The sequence below is a fragment of the Lepidochelys kempii genome, chromosome 7, assembly GCF_965140265.1.
Source record: "Lepidochelys kempii isolate rLepKem1 chromosome 7, rLepKem1.hap2, whole genome shotgun sequence".
Lineage (NCBI taxonomy): Eukaryota > Metazoa > Chordata > Testudines > Cheloniidae > Lepidochelys > Lepidochelys kempii.
The window spans coordinates 54,983,023-55,004,860 of NC_133262.1; the positions used below are offsets into that span (position 1 = coordinate 54,983,023).

Sequence of the window (21,838 nt, forward strand, 5' to 3'; positions counted from 1 at the left end):
CGTGGCTTTTTTTTAAAAACAATCTGAAAATATCAAAGCTTTTCCTCTCCACCTGACTCACTAGCTTACTGCCCTCCTAAAAATGTTCCGAAATGATGAGAGACAGTGTTCACTCCCTCCTGTCTCAGTCCCCACCCCACCCACACATGCAGTTGGGATGGTGGAGGAAGGAAGAAAACTATTTGTCCAGACAAACCCTGGGAAGTATGTATGGCCTTTTCCTGCATCATGGATTAGCTGCTCTAATCATGGTGTGGGATTGACCTAAGAGTCTTCCTTTACAGGGGAGTGGAGGGATTTCCAGAGAAAGGCAGTAACTCCACTCAATGCTACAGCTTACGGGTCCTTCCCATCATTCCACTGAAAAAGGATCAAGATATAATTTAGCCCTCCTTTTCCCTTAGAATCCATTACAACGTTGCCTTCCTTTTAATATACTGTTTACTCTGTCCCTCAGGAGTGTAGGGATAACATACTGTAAAGCCCTAGGACCAAATTTAGTGATTTGTAGATGGAGGGACTTCAGCTAAAAGTTCATGCCAATATCCCACAATAATGACTAAGTCCCTGCCCTCCTCTTGATCAGGACACAGAAATCAGGGGGCCTCTTAGTGCTAAGAGAATCTACAAAAAAAAAAAAAAAAGGCCTTTTGCTTCTCTGGGCCAGGATTAATTCAGACAAATCAACAAAATAATTCAACATTCCCCTTCTAGCAAATAAAGGAAACAGACAGCATCCCCCAACAAAGGAAGGAAGATGAATTTGCCCAAAGGACAAGCATCAGAAGGTCTGTAGTAACTACCTTTCCCCTCTGTATCATGAGGCCTGAAGCCCTCTATCTACAGTTTGCTGAGATTCTGAGTGGATTGTTTTATGAGTTACATCATGACCATTAAAAAACAGAAAAGCTATCCAAAAAAACACCAGGACACATGACACTTACAAAACAGATGGGGGGTGGGAGGGGAGACGCACCTGCCTTGGGTTGCTGGCTCCCTCTACTATTTTACCAGAGAACAAAAAAACAAACAAAAATAATCAAACTGGAAGCCGGTGAGCCCCTTAATTCTATGGGTGCATATAGTTCAGTATCAAACACAAGCTAATGATGCATCACATAGAGGTGGATGCGTGAGTCCTCATGAAAGAACATAACACTAGTTTTCTCATCTGCTTCCTAAGGAACATGTGTTCTTCAGCACTGCGGATCTCAGCTACGCTACAAGAAAAAGAAAAGCCATAAAAGAAATCCCATACATGTACCCTCTTCCTCTAAAACCTTTGCTCTTAACGCTTCTTTTGTCAGCAGGCCGCAAACCTTCGTGTTTGGCCAGGGAGTGGCCACTTCTAAAACCAGGATCTCTCAAGAGCAAGCTCCTATTTATATTTTTATTTAAGCCATTTTTTATAGTCCCCTTTTCCAGCCTTGGTTTTACTCGACATCCCGTTTTGTTTTTAGGAAGTCTGTGGGCTCTGACGGCTGAGCAGCCAGCTTTCCGCAGCATCCGCACCACGCTGAAGACTTAAGAAGAAACTCGGGCTGAAGTCAGTCCGCTGGGCAGTGGGAAGTGGAGAAGTGTCATTCCTCCACCTTTCCCTCCCATTCTTCATTCAGGCCCCTCCAGTGTTTCCTCGCCACCGCTCACTGATTAAAGTCACAGCACAGCCTGAATGCAATGTTAGCTTCCACCTTGCCTTTGTGGAGCAGAGTTCAGCAATCTGCTGCTCAAGCTGCCTTCTCCTCCTCCTCGCGCTCTCTCGCCTTCCTTTTTGCTTTCCCCCTCGCTCGGTTTCTGAAAGATGCTCCAGTTGATGCCATTTCGTCAGCCCTGGGGGAGGGGGTGTTGGATAGTCTGTCATTTATTTATCATTATTCCGGTTTATTTTATTTTTTAATACAAACAACATGTCTCTCTTAGATTTAAAAAACACCTTCGTACAGCAGAAACAGACACGATGGATCCATGGAAAACAACAGAAAGGCGGCAGCGCCCGGAGCATCAGATGCATGCAGGGTTTCGTGCATTTGGCTGCTGCCGGTTTGTAATTTGTAATTTTTTTTAAACGTCAAAACGGACATGACCGTCGCTGTCACTCAGGCACTCCAGAGCTGCTTGCTAAGAAGATATTGCCCTCCAGCTGAGTATCTCCAAAAGCTGCTGCAACCAAGAGGCGGCAATGTCCACCCAGAAAGGAGAGAAAAGAATGGGGTGGGAGAAGGAAGGGAAATAAAGCCAAAAGTTAGCTGCACAATTTATACAGAAACTCTCCCACAGCATACCAGGCAGGGAGAAAACACTACAAGTGATACAAAAAGAAGGAACACCTCACCACACACAGTGCACCCCAGACCTGGGCTGGGAAGGTGCACCCCTGCAACACACCAGGACGGGACCCTTCTTCCCACCCAGCCCCGTTCTCCAGGCTGGGAGGATGAATCTCCGCTGGTACGGTGAGAAGGGACACCATTATTGCAGTCGCTGCTCTGCTATGGGGCTCAGTTATAGCAGAGGGAAACTCTCCTCACATCATGCTTTAGAGGAGGGGAAGATGAATCCCAGCACTCCAGAGAGAGGGGACAGCGTGGAAGGAATTGTCTGACTGGACCAGACCAAACCTGAGGTCCAAAGTCCAGCCCCAGATGCTTCAGAGGAGAGTGCAAGGCACCCCAAAGCACGTTGTTATGGAATGACCTGCCTGTAGGGACAGTTGCTTCCTCACTGTAAGTTACAGGTCAGCTCCTGCTCTGGTGGAGGTGGGTTCATAACCCTGCATACGGTTTTGTTTTCTATTTAATCTTGTCTAATGTAACTCTGGATGTTCCCCCTATCTGTATATACCACCATTCTCTTTCTGGGTCCTGCTAAGCTGCTGGCCTCAATGATGTCTTGTAGCAATGAATTCCAAAGTCTAACAGTGTGTTGTGTTAAAAAAAGGATTTCTATTCAGCAGTTCTAAATTTGCCGTTTTTTATTCTTGTATCATGAGAAGGTAACTAAGACTATCTGATTTACCTCCTCTCTACTACTCCCCACCTTGGATACCTTTATCATGTCATCTCTGACTCCTCTCTATGGTAACAGTCTGACTCTTCTCTGCCTCGCTCTTCACGTGGAGGTTCTCATATGTCTAAATTATGCTCATCACTGGACTCCCTGTAATTCTGTTATATCCTGTCTAGAGTGGAGTGAGCAGAACTGAACTCAGTATTCCAGGAGAGAGTGAACCACTGATGTATATTATGGTATTTTAGTATTATCCTCCATCCCGTTCCTTCTCCATCTTAATACCTCAGTGCCTTTTGACCACTGCTCCATACTGAGCACGTTTGCGGACAGCTGTCCACAATTCTGCAGCCTTTATCCTGGGGGGGTTATAGTTAATGTAAAGCCCAGCAATGGGCACAAGCAGTTTACACTGGTTTATAATTTGTTTCAGCCAGCGTGACCTGTTACCAAAGGGAGGGTTCCAGGGCTATCCTTTCCAAAGATAGCTATACCATTTGCTACCCTCCAGCCCAGCAGCTGATTTTAGTGAGAAATAGCCCAATCTCCTCATTTACTCTTGAGGGAATTCTCCAAATATGCAGTTAAACCAACCCAACTCCCAGCGTAGACAGTGCTAAGCCGACAGGAGAATTTTCCCATCAACCTAGCTACCGCCTCTCAGGGAGGTGGGGTACCTACACCAAGGGGAGAGCCCCTCCTATCAGCATAGGCGGCTGAAGCAGTGCAGCTGTACCACTGTAGCATTGTAAGTTTAGACAAGCCCGTAGTCCTAAGCAATACACAGGACTACATTCAAGACATCGCTGCAGTTGAGCCACTTAGTAACAGTGGCTACAGTATAATGAAGTTCAACATCCTCTGGGAAGAAATCTTACAGAACCTCATCCGGTGACACTCAATTTAGAAAAAGGCATTTTTAAAAAAGGGAAGAAACTAGGCAAAAAGTTTCTAACATTAGGAAACTTAAATCCTTGGACTCGGCATGACAGCTACGTAGGCACACATAAGAAAGGATGCATAAGGCATGCACACATTTCAACACAAGAGAAAGCAAGGAGATAAGTAAACCAGCATGGCTAAATAATAAGCTTCAAGAGGTTATCTGAGCCAAACTGGTATCCTTCAGAACCAGCAGTTCCAAGAAGCAATTGTTTGACGGTGTCAACAAATTGTTTAGTCAAACTTTGCTCCATTGTGATGTTTGGCCATTTTGTATATGGCCAGTTTAAGTTGCCCAATATTACCATTTCCATTAGCTTTATTTGCCTTTGATCTCTCTCTCGGTATGTTCAAAATCCTTTTGCTGATTAGAAGGCCAGTATTAACATTCTAATATATTTGTATTCTTATGGCTTGGGATTTGTATCCTTATAGATTGTAGTCTATGGTTCTCTCTACTTTGACACTGCCTCATTCAAATCCTAGGGAATTGTTAAACTCTGGAGCAACTTCCCACCTACCTCTCCAACCTCATCTGTCCTTCCCTGTATTGTTTATAGGCAGGCATTAGAGTACCCCACTGACTTAGCATTGCATCATGCTCCTGGAGCACCTGTCACGTCAAGCTCTCTTGCACTACCAGGCAGTCTCATTCACATATGTTTGCTTTTATGCTCCTCACCACTATGCAGACATTTATAGTTTGCATGTGGGGCTGGATACCTATTTGTATTCAACACCTCAGTCTAACATGCTGTTACTTTCCTGCAATTTTACCTCTGGAATCTCAGTCTGCCCACCCCTGTTCAGCTGTAATTTCTGTCTGCTCTTTCCCTGGTTCCTTGCCTTTGTGTGATTGACATTGTTAGAAAAGATCCATGTCAGACCTAGTTGCTCTTCAGGCAACTCTCCCCATGCTCCTACTTTAAATAATCTCCCAAGACCTCATTACATTTTCTGCCAGGCAATGGGACCCGCCTGCACCCCAGGACCAGAGAGGTGGAGGCCAGCACATTACAGCCAGGGACCCAATCCCACCCCCACCCCAGAGCTAGGCATATGGCTTCCCTCTGCAGTCCAAGGCCAGAGTGCATAACCTGACCCAAGTGCCCCAGGTTAGTGCCTGGCGGCCCTGCGGAGGCTGAGCCAGCACTAGTGTATCCCCTGGAGGCAGCTGTAGCACTCTGAAACCCTCAGTGAGGGGCTATACCTGCAGGGTGCGACTCCCATCTGCCAACAGAGCGAGCTCATCACCTCCTTATGGTGCACACTCAGGGAAAGGGACACCTGGGGTGGAGAGAGGGCTGAGGGAAATGTTTCACTGTCTTAGCTCCACTCTGCCTGCAGCCAGATAGTAAATGACCATCCCTCAGAGCCCAGTTAATGGCCTCTCAACATTCTGGGCTTCCAATACTTCATTGCCACATACAGCTGCCATGGCTGCATGGTATGTCATCTGCTCTCCCTGCTGGAGCGTACCTGTGTTCGATCTTCACTGGAGCGGAGCGGCAGGGGCCCCAGAGCAGTGATAGTGGACATTCAGCCACTTGCCATCACGGCGGTGCCAGACGCGGGTCTCTTCAGACTGCGTGGTGCGGGGCCGGCCCTGGCCATCGATGTATTGAGTCAGGCGGATGTAGGCAATGCAGGCTGCGTCTTCGCCAATGACATGGACGTGGGGGTTCAGGATGGTGGTGTGGATTGGCTTGCTGTTCTTGGACAATACTGGGGGGACATGCAAAACCATCAGCTTCATGTCCCCATTGAGAAGATCAAGGCCTCGCATACCACTACATCTACTGTCCCCGTTTCCTTCCCCTCCCACCTGCATCCTAGGCCACAGCATCTCTGCTCCCAACACTCCCGAGGCACAACCCAGCCACCTCTCTTGCTCCCCGAATTCAACCTCCTCACCCCTCAGGTTATCTCACGCTTCAGCTCCCATTTGCTCTGCTTTTATGCTCAGAACACATTCCACGCTCCAGGCATCAGTGCGGCCAGTGCCTCAATTACAGGGCCGGTCTCATTCTCAGATGTTACCTGCAGCACAGCTGTGTGCAAGGGCCCTTTGAGGCTTGCCAGGACCTCCCTGGGCGCCAGCAGGCCGCAGTGAGTGACAGGCACTCCAGGGCTGTCATGCAGACAATGAGAAAGAGGTGAGCGGGCCCCCTTCACCTCACAAGCCAAGGATCAGTGTGTGCTAAGGGGGCCCTTTCCCCAAGATCAGCCACATGCGGCAGCTCAGGATAGCAGCTCACTTCCTTTGCCCCACACTGTGGTGACTCCTGGGGATGGACGCGGGACAGGAAACCACAGGGGTGTTATTTAAGGGAAGGACAACCCCACACAAGGGCATTTGCTGGGTTTGCCTTCCCAGCCACACGGACAAGGTGTCCCCCCTCTGACCCAGTTACCAAAGGGTTCACCAGGGGTTTGGGATCTGAACCAGGGACGTGGGACCTCAACTTGGAGAAATTCTGAGAGCAATACACTGCAAAGAGCTACGTCCTGGCATGTGTGACAGAGAGTATCCCTCTCACCCCTATGACTGGGCAGGGCTCCCCAGCTGAGCTGGGTTAGCGTCTCTTTCCCCTTTTACACTGACTGGAAACCCAGTGTCTTGGTCCCTTTGAACCACTGGTTCCCACTCCGACAACATACTTTGTGCCAGACTAGCCCCATTCCTAGGGCGAAGAGAAATGAAGGAAACAGAAACCTCACTGAGGGAGGAGAGAAAGTTCTGGATCTTAATAACCCTTCACAGTTCACCCACATTAAACCCTGGTGTCCATGGACAGTCTGAGAGAACTGCAGCCATTTCCCAAGATAGGGCAGAGAGGTGTGAATGAGGGGGCTGTTGGCATTGCTGGAATCTGCCCACTCACAGTTCTCGAAGTAAAACTTGTGGAAGTCCATCCCCTCGACTAGGTTCCCCAGTGCTTCGGGTTCAAATGAGGTCAGGCCCGGGTCACAGATCTTCCTGCAAAGAAAAAGGAATATTCATGCCCCAGGGATTTCCACCCCCTTATAAACTTCTCAGAGCCATCACCCTCTCCTGGACCAGCCCCGAAGTCCACGAGCTATTTTGTGCCATATTGCTAGCTCCTTGTGCTTATTCAGACACACCCCTCCCCTGGGACTGAGACCCATGTTGACTACCTGGAGCTGGTGTGTTTCTTTCAGTTCTGAGGTCCAGCCAAGCATCCAAGCATGTATCACACACAGTCTGTCCCTTAATCCTATCTCCTTCCATCCCGCACTGATCATCCCCATCTCCCTCTGCTCCTGCATCGCAGGGCTTCCAGATGTGCTCCTTTAACGGTCACCTGTTCTGCTGCTGGTATCTGCCTTACTCCTGGTACCAAGTGTTCATTTAAAGAGCCTCCTTGGCTCTAACTCCCATAGCTACAGTTGTCAGAGAGTGAAGCGTAACCCTCCCCACCCCACTGCACTGGACAACCTGCGTGACTCGCTCGTGGGCAGGGGCCATTCTGCCTCTTGCCCACAGGCTGACATGTAGAAACGGAATGCCCAGTGACACTGTACTTACGTGTAGGCCTCAAAGTCTCCATTGTTGATGGCTTCAATCAGCTGCTCTGTTATCTTAATGATCTCTTGTTTGCGCACTGTGGACGAGAAGTAAAGGCAATTTAACTATGCTTCTGCCTTGACTGGGAGGAAGTGAGACAATCGAGCGCCTCCTACTGGACAATTTGCAGGACGCCATTGACCCTGATCTCACAGGAGGAGCTCCCTGCACTCCAGAGATATGTTATAATGGCAGCCATCTATTCAAGGGCACGGGGTTGGTGGTATGAACGGGAAATGGTGACCCCAGGATGCAGGGAAAAGGGGAATAAAGACACCGTCTCATACTCATTTTCTCCTCCAAAAGCAGGCCTGTCCCAGGAGCCTCATCGTCCCCTGAGCCTCATCGTCCCCTGACAGCCTGGGCTGCTTCCAGGGACTGCAAGGAAGGGCCCCGGTCACTGAACAGGCCAACACAAAGGAAAAAGTAAAACCTGGCACCAGCTGTCGGAAGTGAAGCCCCCGCGCCCACGACATCCAGATATAGCAGTGGCCACAACAAGATCAAGGCAGCCAAAGAATCCCTCAGCAATTTACCTATCACCATCACTCCCCAGATAGCGAGTGCTGCAAACACGCCATCGGGACACATGCAGGGACAGATTCCACAAGCTGGCGAGGCAACTAAAGCAGAAAAAATTGCCAGCTCTACGGGGCTGGGCCTCATCCCCCCCGCAGTAGCCCATGCTTGGCACACAGCTCCCTGTAACTGGCTTCGGGGCACTCAGCACTCCAATAGCACTGCCACTTCACCCAGTTTTGCTCAGCAGACATTCACGTGGATGGATCTACTGCCTGTCGCTGTCCCAGTCCTCTCTGGCCAGCACACCTATTTTCTCCGGTCAGCTGTAGGCAGCCCAGCTCCCCGCGTCTTGCCATCCTTACCTCTGATATCAAAGCACCAAACCCTGCAGCAAAGCGTGCACAATGAATGGGCTTTATTACAACTCTCAGTAGCAGTCCCTAGGGGCTCGCTAGAACTAATCTTTCCTTTGCAGTTCGCATACCTGAGTACACACCGATCCAAGTGCTACATCCGTATACACCGTACACACGCAAGCATCTACGTATAGACCCAAGGCGTCCTACATCTGTCTGTCCCCCCCACCCCCCCGCGCACGCTCGATAAGTGAAGGTATTGTATGAACTGCTGGCACTATCTAGGATATGCTATCTGTGGTGGTATCTGTAAAGCTACGAAATAAATAACCTAAGTGTTGCTATTGTCACCAGCTATCTGAAGCCCCCCCGGCCCCCCCCACATTTCTAACACCAACTGGCCCCGGTTAGGGTGCAAAAGCGTAATCTCAGCTGGTGAGAGACATGACTACACCCACTTCTGTAATCCACCAAGAACGTTTTGCTATGCAGCTCCCCACAGATACATTTCAGCCAGTAGCATGAGCTCGTCACATTAACTGAGCAGGTCCTGGCAGTGGGGCTGGTGTACTGTAGCGTAGTGTGTTATTTGTGCACCGATGGACATGGGAAATGGATCAAGGGGGTGCACCGGATTACGTTAGCTACGAAATGATGCTTCGTGAGCAAGTCATTCATGAGCAATGTGGCCTTCCCTATGAGGATAAGTGGCAAATGGGTTCTCCCACCCAGTGGAGAGAGTACAGATACATTCAGCAGCTCGAGAAGGAACCCCAGGGGCTGGGGGAAGAGCAGAGAAAGATTTTCTTTGGGATGAGTGAAGAGGCCTAAAGCCACAAGAGCCTTGGGATAGCTCATCTCAGAGGGTCTCCAGCTCAACATGCAAGGCAGCATCCACTCCACAGGTCAGACACAAAGCCAACACACAACACTGTGCCTTGCCCCGGTGTTTACTGTACGCACTAAGCTACCACAGCAACAGAGGTGGTGTGTACCCTTACCTCCGAGGGTGGGCACCCCTGGCTTTCACACAGCAAGGCACTCCTGCCTCCCAGTCAAGATGGAAGTCAATACGGCCTCCCCTGCTTTCTCTTCTAGGAAGGGTAATCGAGGACCAACCAACAGCGGTCCCTGAAACCCTCCCCGCCATGTACTGTCTCACACACCTTGGATGATACTGTCTGGGTGCTGCCAGTGGGAGGCTCACACGGCTGTATCTTCCCCAGTGTTGCCCGGTAGTATCTCCACAAGTGAGGAACACAATACAGTAACTAAGGCCCTACCCACACTACAACTTTTAACCAAGTCTGTAGCGACTTCAAGGCACGACTGGCTTTAAACATGGCTTGTGTACACACAGACGGCATTGTTCACACATGGCTAGTGACCACGGTGTTCCACCACATGGCTGTCCTCCCGCAACCGGTTCCCCACACTGGTCTACAGTGTACCTGGGACCCAATAATCATGCCTGTGTAAGTGGTTTGGGCCAACCCTCTTTCCAGAGCACGTGGCCCCACACGCTGCTCGTGCCGCTCTGTGTGCATGTCCTTCGGGCACTGCATCCACTGCTGAGGAAGTACGGGGCAGCTGCCTGGAGTCTCCCAGAATGCACTCTCACAAGTGCAGTTGGGAGCACGGCTGCAACGGGAGAAACGATTGTGTGTGGACGTGAATTGAGCTATGTTACTCAATGTGACTGTGCCTCTAGCCGACGCCAACGGTCACCCCTGTAGCTGTAGCATGAAAGGGCAACTGCCCCCCCGCCCCCCGAGCAGGGACCAGGAGGACAGGGTGCATAAGGGTGAAGAGGAGGGTAACTAGACGTCTAGAATTAGTTGCACTACTCCACTACTGCTAGCCAACCACTAACTTACACGCTGCACTGTTAAATACAAACGGAACTACAGGAGTTAGCAAAGGCTCCGACTGAGCATGCTCTAACTCCAGTGTCTGCCCTGGGCTGTCCCAGGCAAGAAGCTTCTCCTCACAAGACTGCGTGGCTGCAAAACAAACGTAAGCATTAAAATATTAAAAAACCCAACAACAACAGAATGCAAAATAAAACCAACAAAGAAGCACACCACACAGTCCCAGCCCCCATCTCCACACAGACCCACACCCCTTCAACCCCCACCTTCCAGGCTGGCTCCTGTCATGCCGTGTGGGCCGCACAATGCTCAGAAGGGCAGGGGAAAATCCTTCGGAGCATAGCGGAAATCTCACGGATGCCAAAGGGCTTGGCCTGAGCATGTCCTGAAGCAGCCCACCCTCTCAGGTCAGTGACTGAGCAGCACAGGGGAGAATCAGCAGGAGATCCAAATCACTGCAAATCTAAGACAGGAGGAGCAGGAGGGGAGAATGCTTCCTCGCTCAGAGGGCTCAGCACATCGCACTGCACCATGGCCAGGGCGGCTGGACAAGGTAGGAAGCAGTGCTGGAGGGGGCACAGCGGTTTGGAGTTAACAGATCATTTCCCTTCCCATCTGGCCCAGAGGACCCTCTCCCCAGTCACTGTGCCTATCAAAGCCACACATTCTTGAAGATGCTTCCAAATGGGAGGCGCAACCACTTCACCAAATGAGCTAACAAGGAGGTCTGATGGGGGGCAGCAAAGGAGGGACAAGAGGAGAGGGCAGCTGTTCCCTCCCACCCATTATAGACAGCTTGATAGGAGGGCTCCCAATACCTCCAGGCATCACTACACTTGTGGCCTTTTCCACTATGGTCCCCTCTGGGTAGGCCGTGAGGCCACTAGGAGAACAGACCCAGACAGATTGTTCCAGGACATGCCTACAGGGAGGGGCATGGATAGCTGGACCACCTGCTCTTACAGTGTCTCTGTTGCCAGGATGCTACAGAGCTGACAGATTCAGGGAAGACCTGGGAGAACACGCAATAAGTGACGGGATTTTTCAGGTCCAAACCCACTGAAGCACTGAGCAAGACACACAACAGAGACGCACACGCAGAGGGAAAGTGCCTCCAGAGTCAAGGCTTCACAAAGAGCTCCAGACACGGCAGAAGGCACAGGGAAGGGGTCTTCCAGCTGCCACAGCCCTACTCCCAGCGAGGTGACTCACTCTACTACTGGTACTCAGCACTTCCATGGCACCTTCCATCTGAGGAGCTCAAAGCTCAACACAAACAGGAAACAATTCAGCCTCACACCACCTCTGAGCGTCAGGCCAGTCTCATTCCATTTTACAGCTGGGTAAACTGAGGCTCGAGAGGCAACATGACTTGTGCAACGTCACCCAGCGAGTGTCACTGAAGAGAATGCCATGCCTTATCCACAGGGAAGCAGGGGAATGGAATTAGTGAGGATGAGGGTCCACCTTACAGGGGGCTCTGGAGAATTTCAGCATGTGGGGGAGGGGAGATGGATTTATTTATACGCTGAAGTACTGGAAATGAAAATCCACCCTCTGGAAGGGAACTGGGGAAAGGAAGGTCATGGGGAGGGTGGAGGAAGGATGCTGTGGAGCGCTGCACCCCTGGACTTACTGGCTGAGAAACAGAGAGAAAGCTGGGACTGCATGGACTCAGTCTGTGTTTTGCTCTCACTGTGCCTCCGTCCTTCAAGCACTGAGCTGCCATCCCCGGTGGAGAGAGGGGGAGCTAGCATGGCAGGGAATTAAAAACACAAAAACAAACAAAACACGCAGTTCAGTAAATAAAAAAAGAGAAAGGAAGGAGAACATTCAAGAAACCACATTGATGGACACAGAAACCTGCAAGAGCACCCTCCAGCACAAAGGCAAGCAGCCTGCATTACAGCATGGTCCCTCAGTACAATGTAGAACTGCATGCTCCTTTCAGCCCTGCTACACTCCAACCAATGGCTCACTGAGGCATCACTGACCACATACCTAAAGCTGTCTACTGCTCCATTGACATCGGCCTGCCCTTGTACACCTGCCTAGTCTGTCTCACGCAAACTCAGCCGCAGCAAAGTAGCTCCTCGTTCCCCAGGGGCCTGGCTGTATAGGGAGCTGAGGACTTCAAGCTTCGCAATGGAGGGAGGATGAATTTCTTGGCTCGAGTGATGAACACATTGTAACCAGGGAAAGATACCTGCAGTGTGTCTGTGTGTGATAGAGAAAAGGGGGTCCTCCTTCTGAGCCTCTCACTGGATTTCAACTTCTGATTAGCTAACTACTTTGAGGGATTTAGAGGAACAGCCGTGTTAGTCTGTATTCGCAAAAAGAAAAGGAGTACTTGTGGCACCTTAGAGACTAACCAATTTATTTGAGCATGAGCTTTCGTGAGCTACAGCTCACTTCATCAGATGAAGTGAGCTGTAGCTCACGAAAGCTCATGCTCAAATAAATTGGTTAGTCTCTAAGGTGCCACAAGTACTCCTTTTCTTTTTACTTTGAGGGAGGAGTTAAATCAGGAAGCATTTGGTGAGTGCTGGCACTCCTAGAAGTAAAGGGATAACAGTACTAGCCAGAGCTGGACATGGTGCAGACAGTAACTGTGCAAGCTTCTTCCCTGCCACCACCCCACACCACAGCATCTTCTGCTCTTCCAAGTCCTAAGAAGATACCCCCACAGCTCAGTCAGTAAACGCCAATTCTGAGCAGCAGTATCCCTGCCATTCCAGCCTTAGGTTCCCTACATAGCCCTTCAATACACCTTATCCCAACCCATGGTCCCCTTGCTTTGCCAGTGCCGACCCTCTCCTCTTTCTTCACAGCTCTGCTAATGCCCTTCACTCCAGACCTGCAGCACCCACTGCTCCAGTTCTAGGCCTCTGCCAAGCACAAATTGCCAATGGTATTGGGCTTCAGTGAAGAGTGACTTCAGAATGTGGACAGTCATCTATTTGAGATTAAAGAGTCCAAACTGGTTTCTGACCCATGTCTCCAGGGATCAGAGGCTACATATTCCACTAGCCATTACTAATCTCCTGAGTCATCCAGTCCCCAACCCTCAAGTTGGCTTCATTCAAGCCTCACTTTGGGCAGAAGTGAGGGCTACAGCATTAGCATGTGATGAGGCCAGGCCTCCCCTTGAAATTGGACCTGTATTAGAGAGTTTGTCCAACCAGCAGTGTCTCTCTCTGGTCCCCATGACTCCTCAGAACGGCTGCCAGCAGCTCATTGTGCAGCGAGTCATGAATCATTCCAGCTGACTCATGTGGTATCAGTAAGAACAGCCCCCTGAGCCTGGCAGGGCTAGAACTAGTGCTGTCCTGGGTGTTTGACAGAACAGGCTTTGGTTATAACGGGGGAGAGTACACCTGTGCCTCACTGCTTCCTACTGTCTCTCCCCCACCCGAGAGAGAGAGACTTCAGAATTTGCTCCCAGGGAGAGCACTGTCTCCTCCACCACATTCCTCTTCAGTGTGGCTGGAATTTCCCTGACTTGCTTACACTTCCCAGTGTACTGGGCAGCTGCTGAAACACTGCACTCCAGGCCAGGCAGGTCTGACTCATGTAAGTCCATCACAAGAAGGAGAAAGGATTGTACAATGTGGTCATGTAGAGGTATACAATTTCACCCCCCTTTATTAACATCTCTCTCCTCTAACATGCCAGGGCAGCCATTTCCACCTGCAAAGGGAAAACAGAACAGAGAGAGCAGAGTCCCTTTGCCCTGGACCAGAGACAGTACATCCATCCAAAAGACATGGGTGTGGAAACAAGAGAGCTTCTTGGACGGGGTGAAACAAGGAGATCTCAATCCCCTGCAAGCTGTGTCGAAACACAGAAAGGAACAGCTAGATTCCAGATCTGAAGAGGGGAAAAAAGAGAGAGATTCCAGTCCTGTAAATGGTTGGGAATGGAGAGATTCCAATGCCCGTGAGGACAGAATTCCCACCTTGAGACTAACAAGACACTCAACTTGGGGCATGGAGGGTTCACATGCCCCAAAAGCCAGGCTGGCCACTTCCTCAAAGCAGACTGAATGGTGCATACCCATGACCCCACTGCAATAGGCCTGGCAGACAAAGCCATGGCAAACTCAAGAACCGAATCAGAGGCACAGCTCTGGGGATGTTAAACCATGACGACTGAACTCTGCAGGTCGGACCTCCAGAGTCTCCTGCCCACAGCCCCATAATATCACCTACCTTTCAGATCCTCATCTTCAGTGGTGGTGTTACAGCTCTCTGTGGAACCCTGCACGGCACAAGAGAATGTTACTAGATGGCAAAGTCAGTAGATTGAAGACACTTCCGTTTGTCTGTGGAAGAGGATGGGGGAAGGGCAAAACAAAGGAAGAGACAGGAACGGGATGATAGAAGGAGTACTACTAAGAGGAGTGGGATGAAACCGGGCAAAGTATTAGTCAATACCTAGCAGCAAGATCAATTAGGCGTTGGAGTAGCATCTCATGAGAAGTGGCACAAGCCCTCAAAGCTGGGGCCATTCAAGAAGGTAGCACCAAGCCCTGGGAGTATATATCACAGGGGACAATTCCGCACTCACCCTGAGGAGAGTTCTCCTATGAGGTGAGAGAAGAGGGAATATGGATCACCTACAACTGTACCTTAGAGCGCACTGAAAGGAACCGGTCTCCAACTCCAGAGCCCACCATTAGTATGCACTTGGTGAGGATCTTGCCCACTGGGTCAGGAAAGGGACAGTGAAATCTGACTTGGAATTTACTAGCCCTCCCTGCCCAAGTGTTCTAGAGGTCCACAGTCACCTAACAGAACCCTCCCAGTGCCAGAGCGACTGTTCACAACCATCCTGCGATGCATCGTCAAAGGGGCAGGAACTAGGGTCACGGAGGTTTCCCTAAGGAAAAATAATAGCGACACGCCCTTACCTTTATGCCATCTGTGGCATTGTGGACAACAGTCGTTTGAGGCTCCTAGGAAAGGAGGGGAGAAAAGAATTAAACTCAGATTCTCAAACCTTTTCCCCTTGTTTTCACTCTCCAACAAGCACAGAACAAGTGACCAACATGGAAACAAATCACAAACAAACAAACTCCAAGCTGCTGACGTGTGTCCAAACACACACTTTCTGCTCCAAGGGCTTCTTGAAAAGAGATGCTCAACAAACAGCTACATTCGCAAGGAGACAAAGCCCCCAGACACCCACTAGGTTCCAATTTGCCTTTTGAGAACGTTGTTGGCACACACACCTTAAACCTGTGCCCAGCTAGCAGCTGGGAGTATAAATCTCCACCCTCTAGAAGGCAATTGACTAAGCAATGAGCCCTCAGCAGGTTCTCTCTCAAAGAACAGATTTTTGGGGTAGGGGGGCAAGGGGGATGGTGGTGGGTGGGGCAAGGGCCTTTGTCTCCCAGCTTTCCATTGAGTTTGCCAGATTTTTTTACTCTGAAAAGGGACATTCATAATTTCCATAAGAAAAAAGGGGATAAAATAAGACAATGTGTCCCAGAGAGGAACTGCTCAGGGAACTGGGCTGCAAAGGAAAATGCATAATTTGCTAAAACAAACGTCTCCCAAATGAGACATCTGTAACACAAAAAAGCATCAGAAAGGTGCCTTCAGCACCAAAAGAGGAGCAGGTAAAGCCAATGCAGGGGAAGCTTAAAATTATGAAATGTCCCAGGGAAAAAACTCTCTGGAATGTTACAGAAAGCAGCTGCTAGGCCTCCAGGAGCACAAGCTAGTTTCTGCACTTATCCTTTTGCTCTGGAGACAACACGTGGGATCCTGCCCCATGTCACCCACCTACATCACTCCTCTGGATAGATCGGCAAGGGCACCAGGGGCTGCGATGGTAGAATGCACACTCACCCATCCATCTCCACTACCTACTTGACTGCTGCCTGATCTTCCAGAGGTACCCAGGTAGAACGCACTTGGGCTGGGCTGCTAAACATACCAGGCACAGCATGCCCTACAACCCCACTGCATGTTGCAGAACATGAATGGGTGATACAGCACAGAAGGCGATTAACTTTGCAGCCAATAGTGCGAGGGGGCCACAAAGGGGTTCCTTTGAGACATGTGTGCCCACCCCACCCACTCACGGTGGCCTGAAGTCCATGCTCTGGGTGTTGGAGAGTGACTCCATCGTTATCTTCTTCAAAACCAGCCTCCCCCAAGTCAGAGATGAAAATTACACAGGGATGGTGAGGGGGTAATCCAGGCCGGCTGCAGTCCCCACATCCAACCACCACTCCACTCAGCTTCCGCAGCCCCCTACGGCTGTGACTAGACCCCACAGCAGCAGAGGGACAGACAGAACTAAGCCAAAACACAAGCTCAGACAGAGCAGAACAAGCAGCACTCAGGGAGGCAAGAGTCAAAAGTAACCCAAACAGGAAAGACAAGGAAGTAGTAGTAGTCAGGGAAGATACCATGGACGTCTGCACTGGGGGAGATTCTTTTGCTGGGCTTACTAGACTGGTTTTGTTGTTGCTCTGTGGCTGAGACAGAAAAACAGATTGTTTTAGTTCCTCTGCTGGGTAGCAGAGTCAGCAAATCTTTCAAGTATTGTCCTTGTAACTCCCCACCATCTCCTCAGCCCCCATCCCCACACACTCATCTTGCAGCAAGAGATAAGGACAAGGGAACCCATCCCTGGTCGCTAGAGACCATCCTTCCCCCAGGGGTGACCAGGTGTAAGCAGATGTACCCATACCCAAATATACATGGATGGTTAGAGCGATGGGAAAGGAGAGCAAAAGAGGCAGCAGTCCAAAGGGGGAAGGGAGGTAGAGAGAGGTGCAAACAAGAACCTCTGGGGCAGGAGGGCTGGGAGCTGGTGGTGACCCCAGGAGATGAGGACCCAGGGCTGCGTACAGATAGACTACAAGTGTGATAGATACAGGAAATGAGTGGGGCAATCTCAGACATGGCTGGTCTGGGATTGTGCCTTTGGGAACCCAGGCATGGGATGATGCTGGCAGGGCCCCAGAGAAGGTGCTCAGGTGGGACAAGGGATGATGGGGATGTGTGGAGTGACATTAGGGCCAGAGCATGAAGGAAGCTGCCAGGGGTGAGTGAGTCCTGCAGGCTGCCTAGCAGGTTTGTGTTTTTCCCCAGTGAGTTTCTCGTAGACAGGGCTGGTGAGTAACACCTCTGTCCTCCTCATTCACACAGCCCAACGGCGAGGCAGAGCTACCAACCCCCCTCCTGCTTGCAGCACGAAGACCTTCTGTTTGGTGAGAGTGGCCCTGCTGAATCAAGAAAGTGCAGGCCAGGCCAGCATGCACCAAGGCTTCTTCCCATGGTGCATTGCCTCGCCTGGGAATCCAACCATGACCCTGCATGAGTCTCCCAAGGGCCCGCGGTGCAATGCTGGGGGAACAGGCCTGTCCCCCACACAGGAGGCAGGGCTCTCGTGACTGAGACAGTTTCACCCCTCTTCCCCTATGTCTTCCCTTCTACCCGATGTTAGCAACAAGATAAAACCAGCAGCACCGCAGGCTCTCTGCAATCCCTTGGCTACAAATCAGACTCGTAGGGACTCAGACTTCAGAGCTGGCTGGCCTCCTTGCACCCTCTTCCCCACCCTTCAAAAGCAGCACAGAGAGGGTGACTCAGGGGATCCTAGTACATCCACCACCTCACCACCCAGGAACCAAAACCAAGGCTGGGGGATTTCGAATTCAAATGCTAAATCAGAAAAGGCCTGGCGCGAGTTTAAACACACCCACTGCAAGCAGATAACATGGGGCTGAGGTGCCTGTGCGGCCCCGCACCACTCTCCTCTCCTCTGGCTTTCCTTCCATAGCTGCATGTCCTCCTGGAGCTCCATTCAGGTCCCATGGGGACAGAGCATGGTGGGCTTGCCCAGCCCCCAAAGCTAGGAAAAGAGCAGCATTTCCATGCACACACCAGACACTCCATCTCAGTGTGGCCACACATTATCCTGCTCTCCGGCCTTCCGTGTACACTGCTTCGGCAGGGGTGCTTCTAGCCTGCTGGTGCAGACATGTGGGGGGAGCTGCCATGTGGCTGGACACCTGACTCAGCTCTGGAACAGGGGGCGGCTTCACTGAAAAGAACCTCCGAGGGAGCCACTACAACCCCAAACCTCACTGCAGAACAGCTGATAATCGCCCTTTAGGTCTCAAGGCCAGCTACCTCACACAACTCAGCCCCACAAGAGCTTTTGAAACGCATGCAGCAGACCTGTTCTCCATCCTGCATGGAACACCTGGCTGCCCAACCTGACCCCACTGCTGTCCCAACAGAACTGAAGGAAGAGGTAGTTCTGCACAGCGTATCAAGGTCCCGGACGTTCGCCAGCTGACCAGATCCACAGCATTGTGCTTAATTCCCCTATGAAGCCATTACGAAACCAAGGACACAGAAAATGTGACTGGCGTGCTCCACATATCTGTACCTTGTAGGGAGATGCCTGACCTAGCGACTTCTGCTCTTTGGGCCTCTGTGGCCATTTAACCAATTGCTCTTCACTTTCACAGGCAGGCACCCCACATATGGGCTCAGTAAGCAAACAAGTGAGCCAAGTGCATGCACACCCCTGCCCCTGCATGAGCACCAAGTATCCTTACAGATTCGTGCAGTACAGATGAAGATCTTGACTTCTTTTAAAAGAAGGCGGTCCACATAGGAAAGCATCAGGCCATTGAGAAGAGCTACTTGATATGACCAGTTTTGGCAGAACCACTGAAAGTGCTCTCTGAGCTAGACAATGAGAGACAGACAGACAACACAGAGGGTGCAAGAGAGAAAACAGACCAGTGACCATAGCACTAAGGACACAGGTGCCAGCCAGCTAGAAGAAAGGAAAGCAAACACTGGCCACCTGGGCTTGCCCTGTATTCACTGGTTGTTTCTCCAAGCTTCACTGCCCCAGTGATCCCTGAGACATTGTTTGGTTCTCATTTCCCAGCTGCCTTGATGCAACGAGCAGAGGGAGCGTAAGGGTAGGTGCTGATGTTGAGCAGAAGAGAAGAGGACAGACAGACACCAAGAACTCCTACCCCTACATTTAATACTTTGGGGATTGAGAGAAGGAGGGGCTGCAGCCCCGGAGTCAAATTTTGCCCTGGGGTATTCCAAGTGGTACTTTGGGATTTATTACTTGTAAAGTTTTAATGTGACCGAGGGAGGGCAGAATTCCCAGGCAGTAACAGAGAAGCTGACTCCTCTGCTCTGGCATCACTCAACATTGCTTGCTTTCCTGCCTTAGGGAGCCCCTGTTCTGTCTGAAAGGAGGCAAAGGCTGCAACGCAGCAGACGATACAGTAGATTCCTGCATGTTAGTTACCACCCACATCTCTGAGACAGAGACGTGGGCAGTAGCTACTAGGCTGCAGATGATCCCCTGGAATATGGCACTGGCTGGTTTTCTTTTTGCTCGCTCGAGATATCAGCGCATCGCCATTTATCCAACATGTTCTAGAGAAAGCAAACATATTCGGATGCATGAAGGGGGAATGGATACAGTGGGGAAGGTGTCACTGGGTACTTGATTCATGCTGGGAGATGTAACTGAGATCTGGATAACAGGGAGTTCTGGATTACAGGGATGACAAAGCTTTTCAGTATAGAATTGTAAAGAAAATAAATTAAGGGCTGCTTTGAGCCACCAGGTGGTGCTGTTCCTGCACCTTTTATTTTGTTAGCCTTGGAGCTCCATGAGAGGCCTCTGCCATATCAAGGGTGACTCCTATTCATTCCACACTGCAGAACTACCACCACTTGCTCTTCTTTTGGCACTTCTACAGCAAAACGACAAGCCCATGTTCAGACAAGACACAGCTCTGCTTTGCCGAGACCCACCGGGGAGCTGATGACTTCTCCATTTGTTTCTCCTTTGGATCAGCCGCCAATGGCAGGATATATTAAACTGCATTTTAAGTAGCCAGTTTTCTGTACATAATAGAAGCTGGTGACTGGCCAGCTCCTGACCAATCATGTGGCCTTTTCTGTGAGGACATGGACCTTTAAAGTGCAAGATGACTTTCCCCCCACAACCCCCACACAGACATGCTATGTAGGGTGATGAGCATAAGCTGAGCGTGCATGGCATGAGAATGGTGGACGCACGGATCACAGGCAGCTTACGGGAGGTGCTCACCATCAAATGCACACTGGAGCTCGACTTCCTTTTCTGGACACACCATTGAGAGAGGGGGAAAAAGAAGGAAGAGAGGCGATGAGAAGAAAAGCACAGAAACTATTCACCCGTTAGTGCCACCAACACTCCCCTGGGGCAGGAAGGAGAAGCAGAAGAAATGCAGACTCACGGAAAGGGTGCAAAGTACAGGCAGTGTTAACAAAGAACACCCCCACACACACGGGAGGGGAGGGACAGGACCAGGGAGAAGACACCCAACATGTGCAGAGATGGGGGCGAGGAAGGAGATACCCACATGCACAGAGCTGGAGGAGGGGAACGTTCACATGCAGAGGGGTGCCTGCAGATGCACCCAGATTGGGGACGAGGGAGAAGCACCGCTTCCCACAGAGAAGGGGCAGGCAGAGACCACCCCCATGCATGCAGATGACAGGGAGGGGTGCCAAGCACTCACAGGGCAGGAAAAGGAATGCACGTGGGAGGGCTTGGGGCACCTCCAGGTGCAGAGAACAGGGAAGGGTTCCCCATGCACACAGACAGGGGAAGCAAAAGGCACTCCCAAACAGAAAGGGGGAGGGGCAGGGGAGTTGATACACACTGCCAGGCACAGATGGGGGAGGGGCCCCCACACTCAGGGTCTGTCTGCACTACAAACAAGGTGTGTCCTTAACTTGGGTCAGCTAACCCAAGTTAAAATAGCACTGAAGGCATGGCAACTCTGCTTTTACCTTGCCTGAGCAGCTTGAACTCAGGCTATGGGGGAGCCTGGGGGCAAATCCTCCCTGTACCGTCACTGGAGCTAACCCCCAGGGGTCAGTTAAACTGTTCAATACCCACCCCTTCTGCAGGGTGACAAGCCCCCCTCCCCCCACCCCCGGCTGGTGTTCAGAGAGCCTCTCACACACAGAAGTGGGATAAGGGGCACAAAGGGCCTTGGTCCTCGAAGACATCTCTCCCCCCGTTTTGTTAGCTTATGGGTCCGCACCTGGCCTGGGCATGAATCCAACCTTAATCCATTGCTCTGCCAGTGCTCTCACACATGTACAGAGGAAGTCATACAGACAGTGTCATTCAGAGAAATAGATGCTCCCCTCAACACACACACGTAGCACCAGATGCATTCTCAGACACTCAGCATGGTTTGGGACCAGGCAGGCAGGGTATGAACAACTGCAAATAGAAATCTATTTCCTGCCTCATTCTGAGCCTGTATGTGAGAGTTTGGGGCTCTTGAGTAGTTGCAGACCTTCTCACATGTGGCCCACCACGCACCAATCTTCACAGAGGCAGCAGGAACTGGCCCTCATCCGCCCTATGTTCCAGGGCTTCCCCCAGCCTTCTCCCAGGGAATGTTAGCATCTCCACAAGCTTTTCTGAAACTTGGAGGGCCACCCAAAGGGCTGCAATTAATGATCTCGATGAAGATATAACCC

The 21,838-nt window shown here is 50.8% G+C and overlaps 1 protein-coding gene across 15 annotated transcripts in view; it reads right to left on the reverse strand.

Annotated features, from left to right (window-relative positions):
* Positions 1-1,314: 1,314 nt before the first annotated feature.
* CAMK2G (calcium/calmodulin dependent protein kinase II gamma) overlaps positions 1,315-21,838 on the reverse strand; it is a 173,297-nt gene continuing 152,773 nt past the window's right edge. For 3 of the 15 annotated variants that reach the window (XM_073352899.1, XM_073352890.1, XM_073352886.1), the window contains 10 exons: positions 20,406-20,438; positions 16,708-16,776; positions 15,199-15,243; positions 14,498-14,546; positions 11,923-12,036; positions 10,293-10,418; positions 7,499-7,574; positions 6,834-6,928; positions 5,428-5,673; positions 1,315-2,160 (listed from right to left, as the gene is read on the reverse strand). In XM_073352899.1, the coding sequence (XP_073209000.1) occupies positions 5,441-5,673; positions 6,834-6,928; positions 7,499-7,574; positions 10,293-10,418; positions 11,923-12,036; positions 14,498-14,546; positions 15,199-15,243; positions 16,708-16,776; positions 20,406-20,438 (840 nt within the window). In that variant the 3' untranslated portion in view covers positions 1,315-2,160; positions 5,428-5,440. The remainder of the gene's footprint in view (positions 2,161-5,427; positions 5,674-6,833; positions 6,929-7,498; positions 7,575-10,292; positions 10,419-11,922; positions 12,037-14,497; positions 14,547-15,198; positions 15,244-16,707; positions 16,777-20,405; positions 20,439-21,838) is intronic. The other 12 variants (XM_073352887.1, XM_073352889.1, XM_073352888.1 and 9 more) reach the window with 12 other exon arrangements.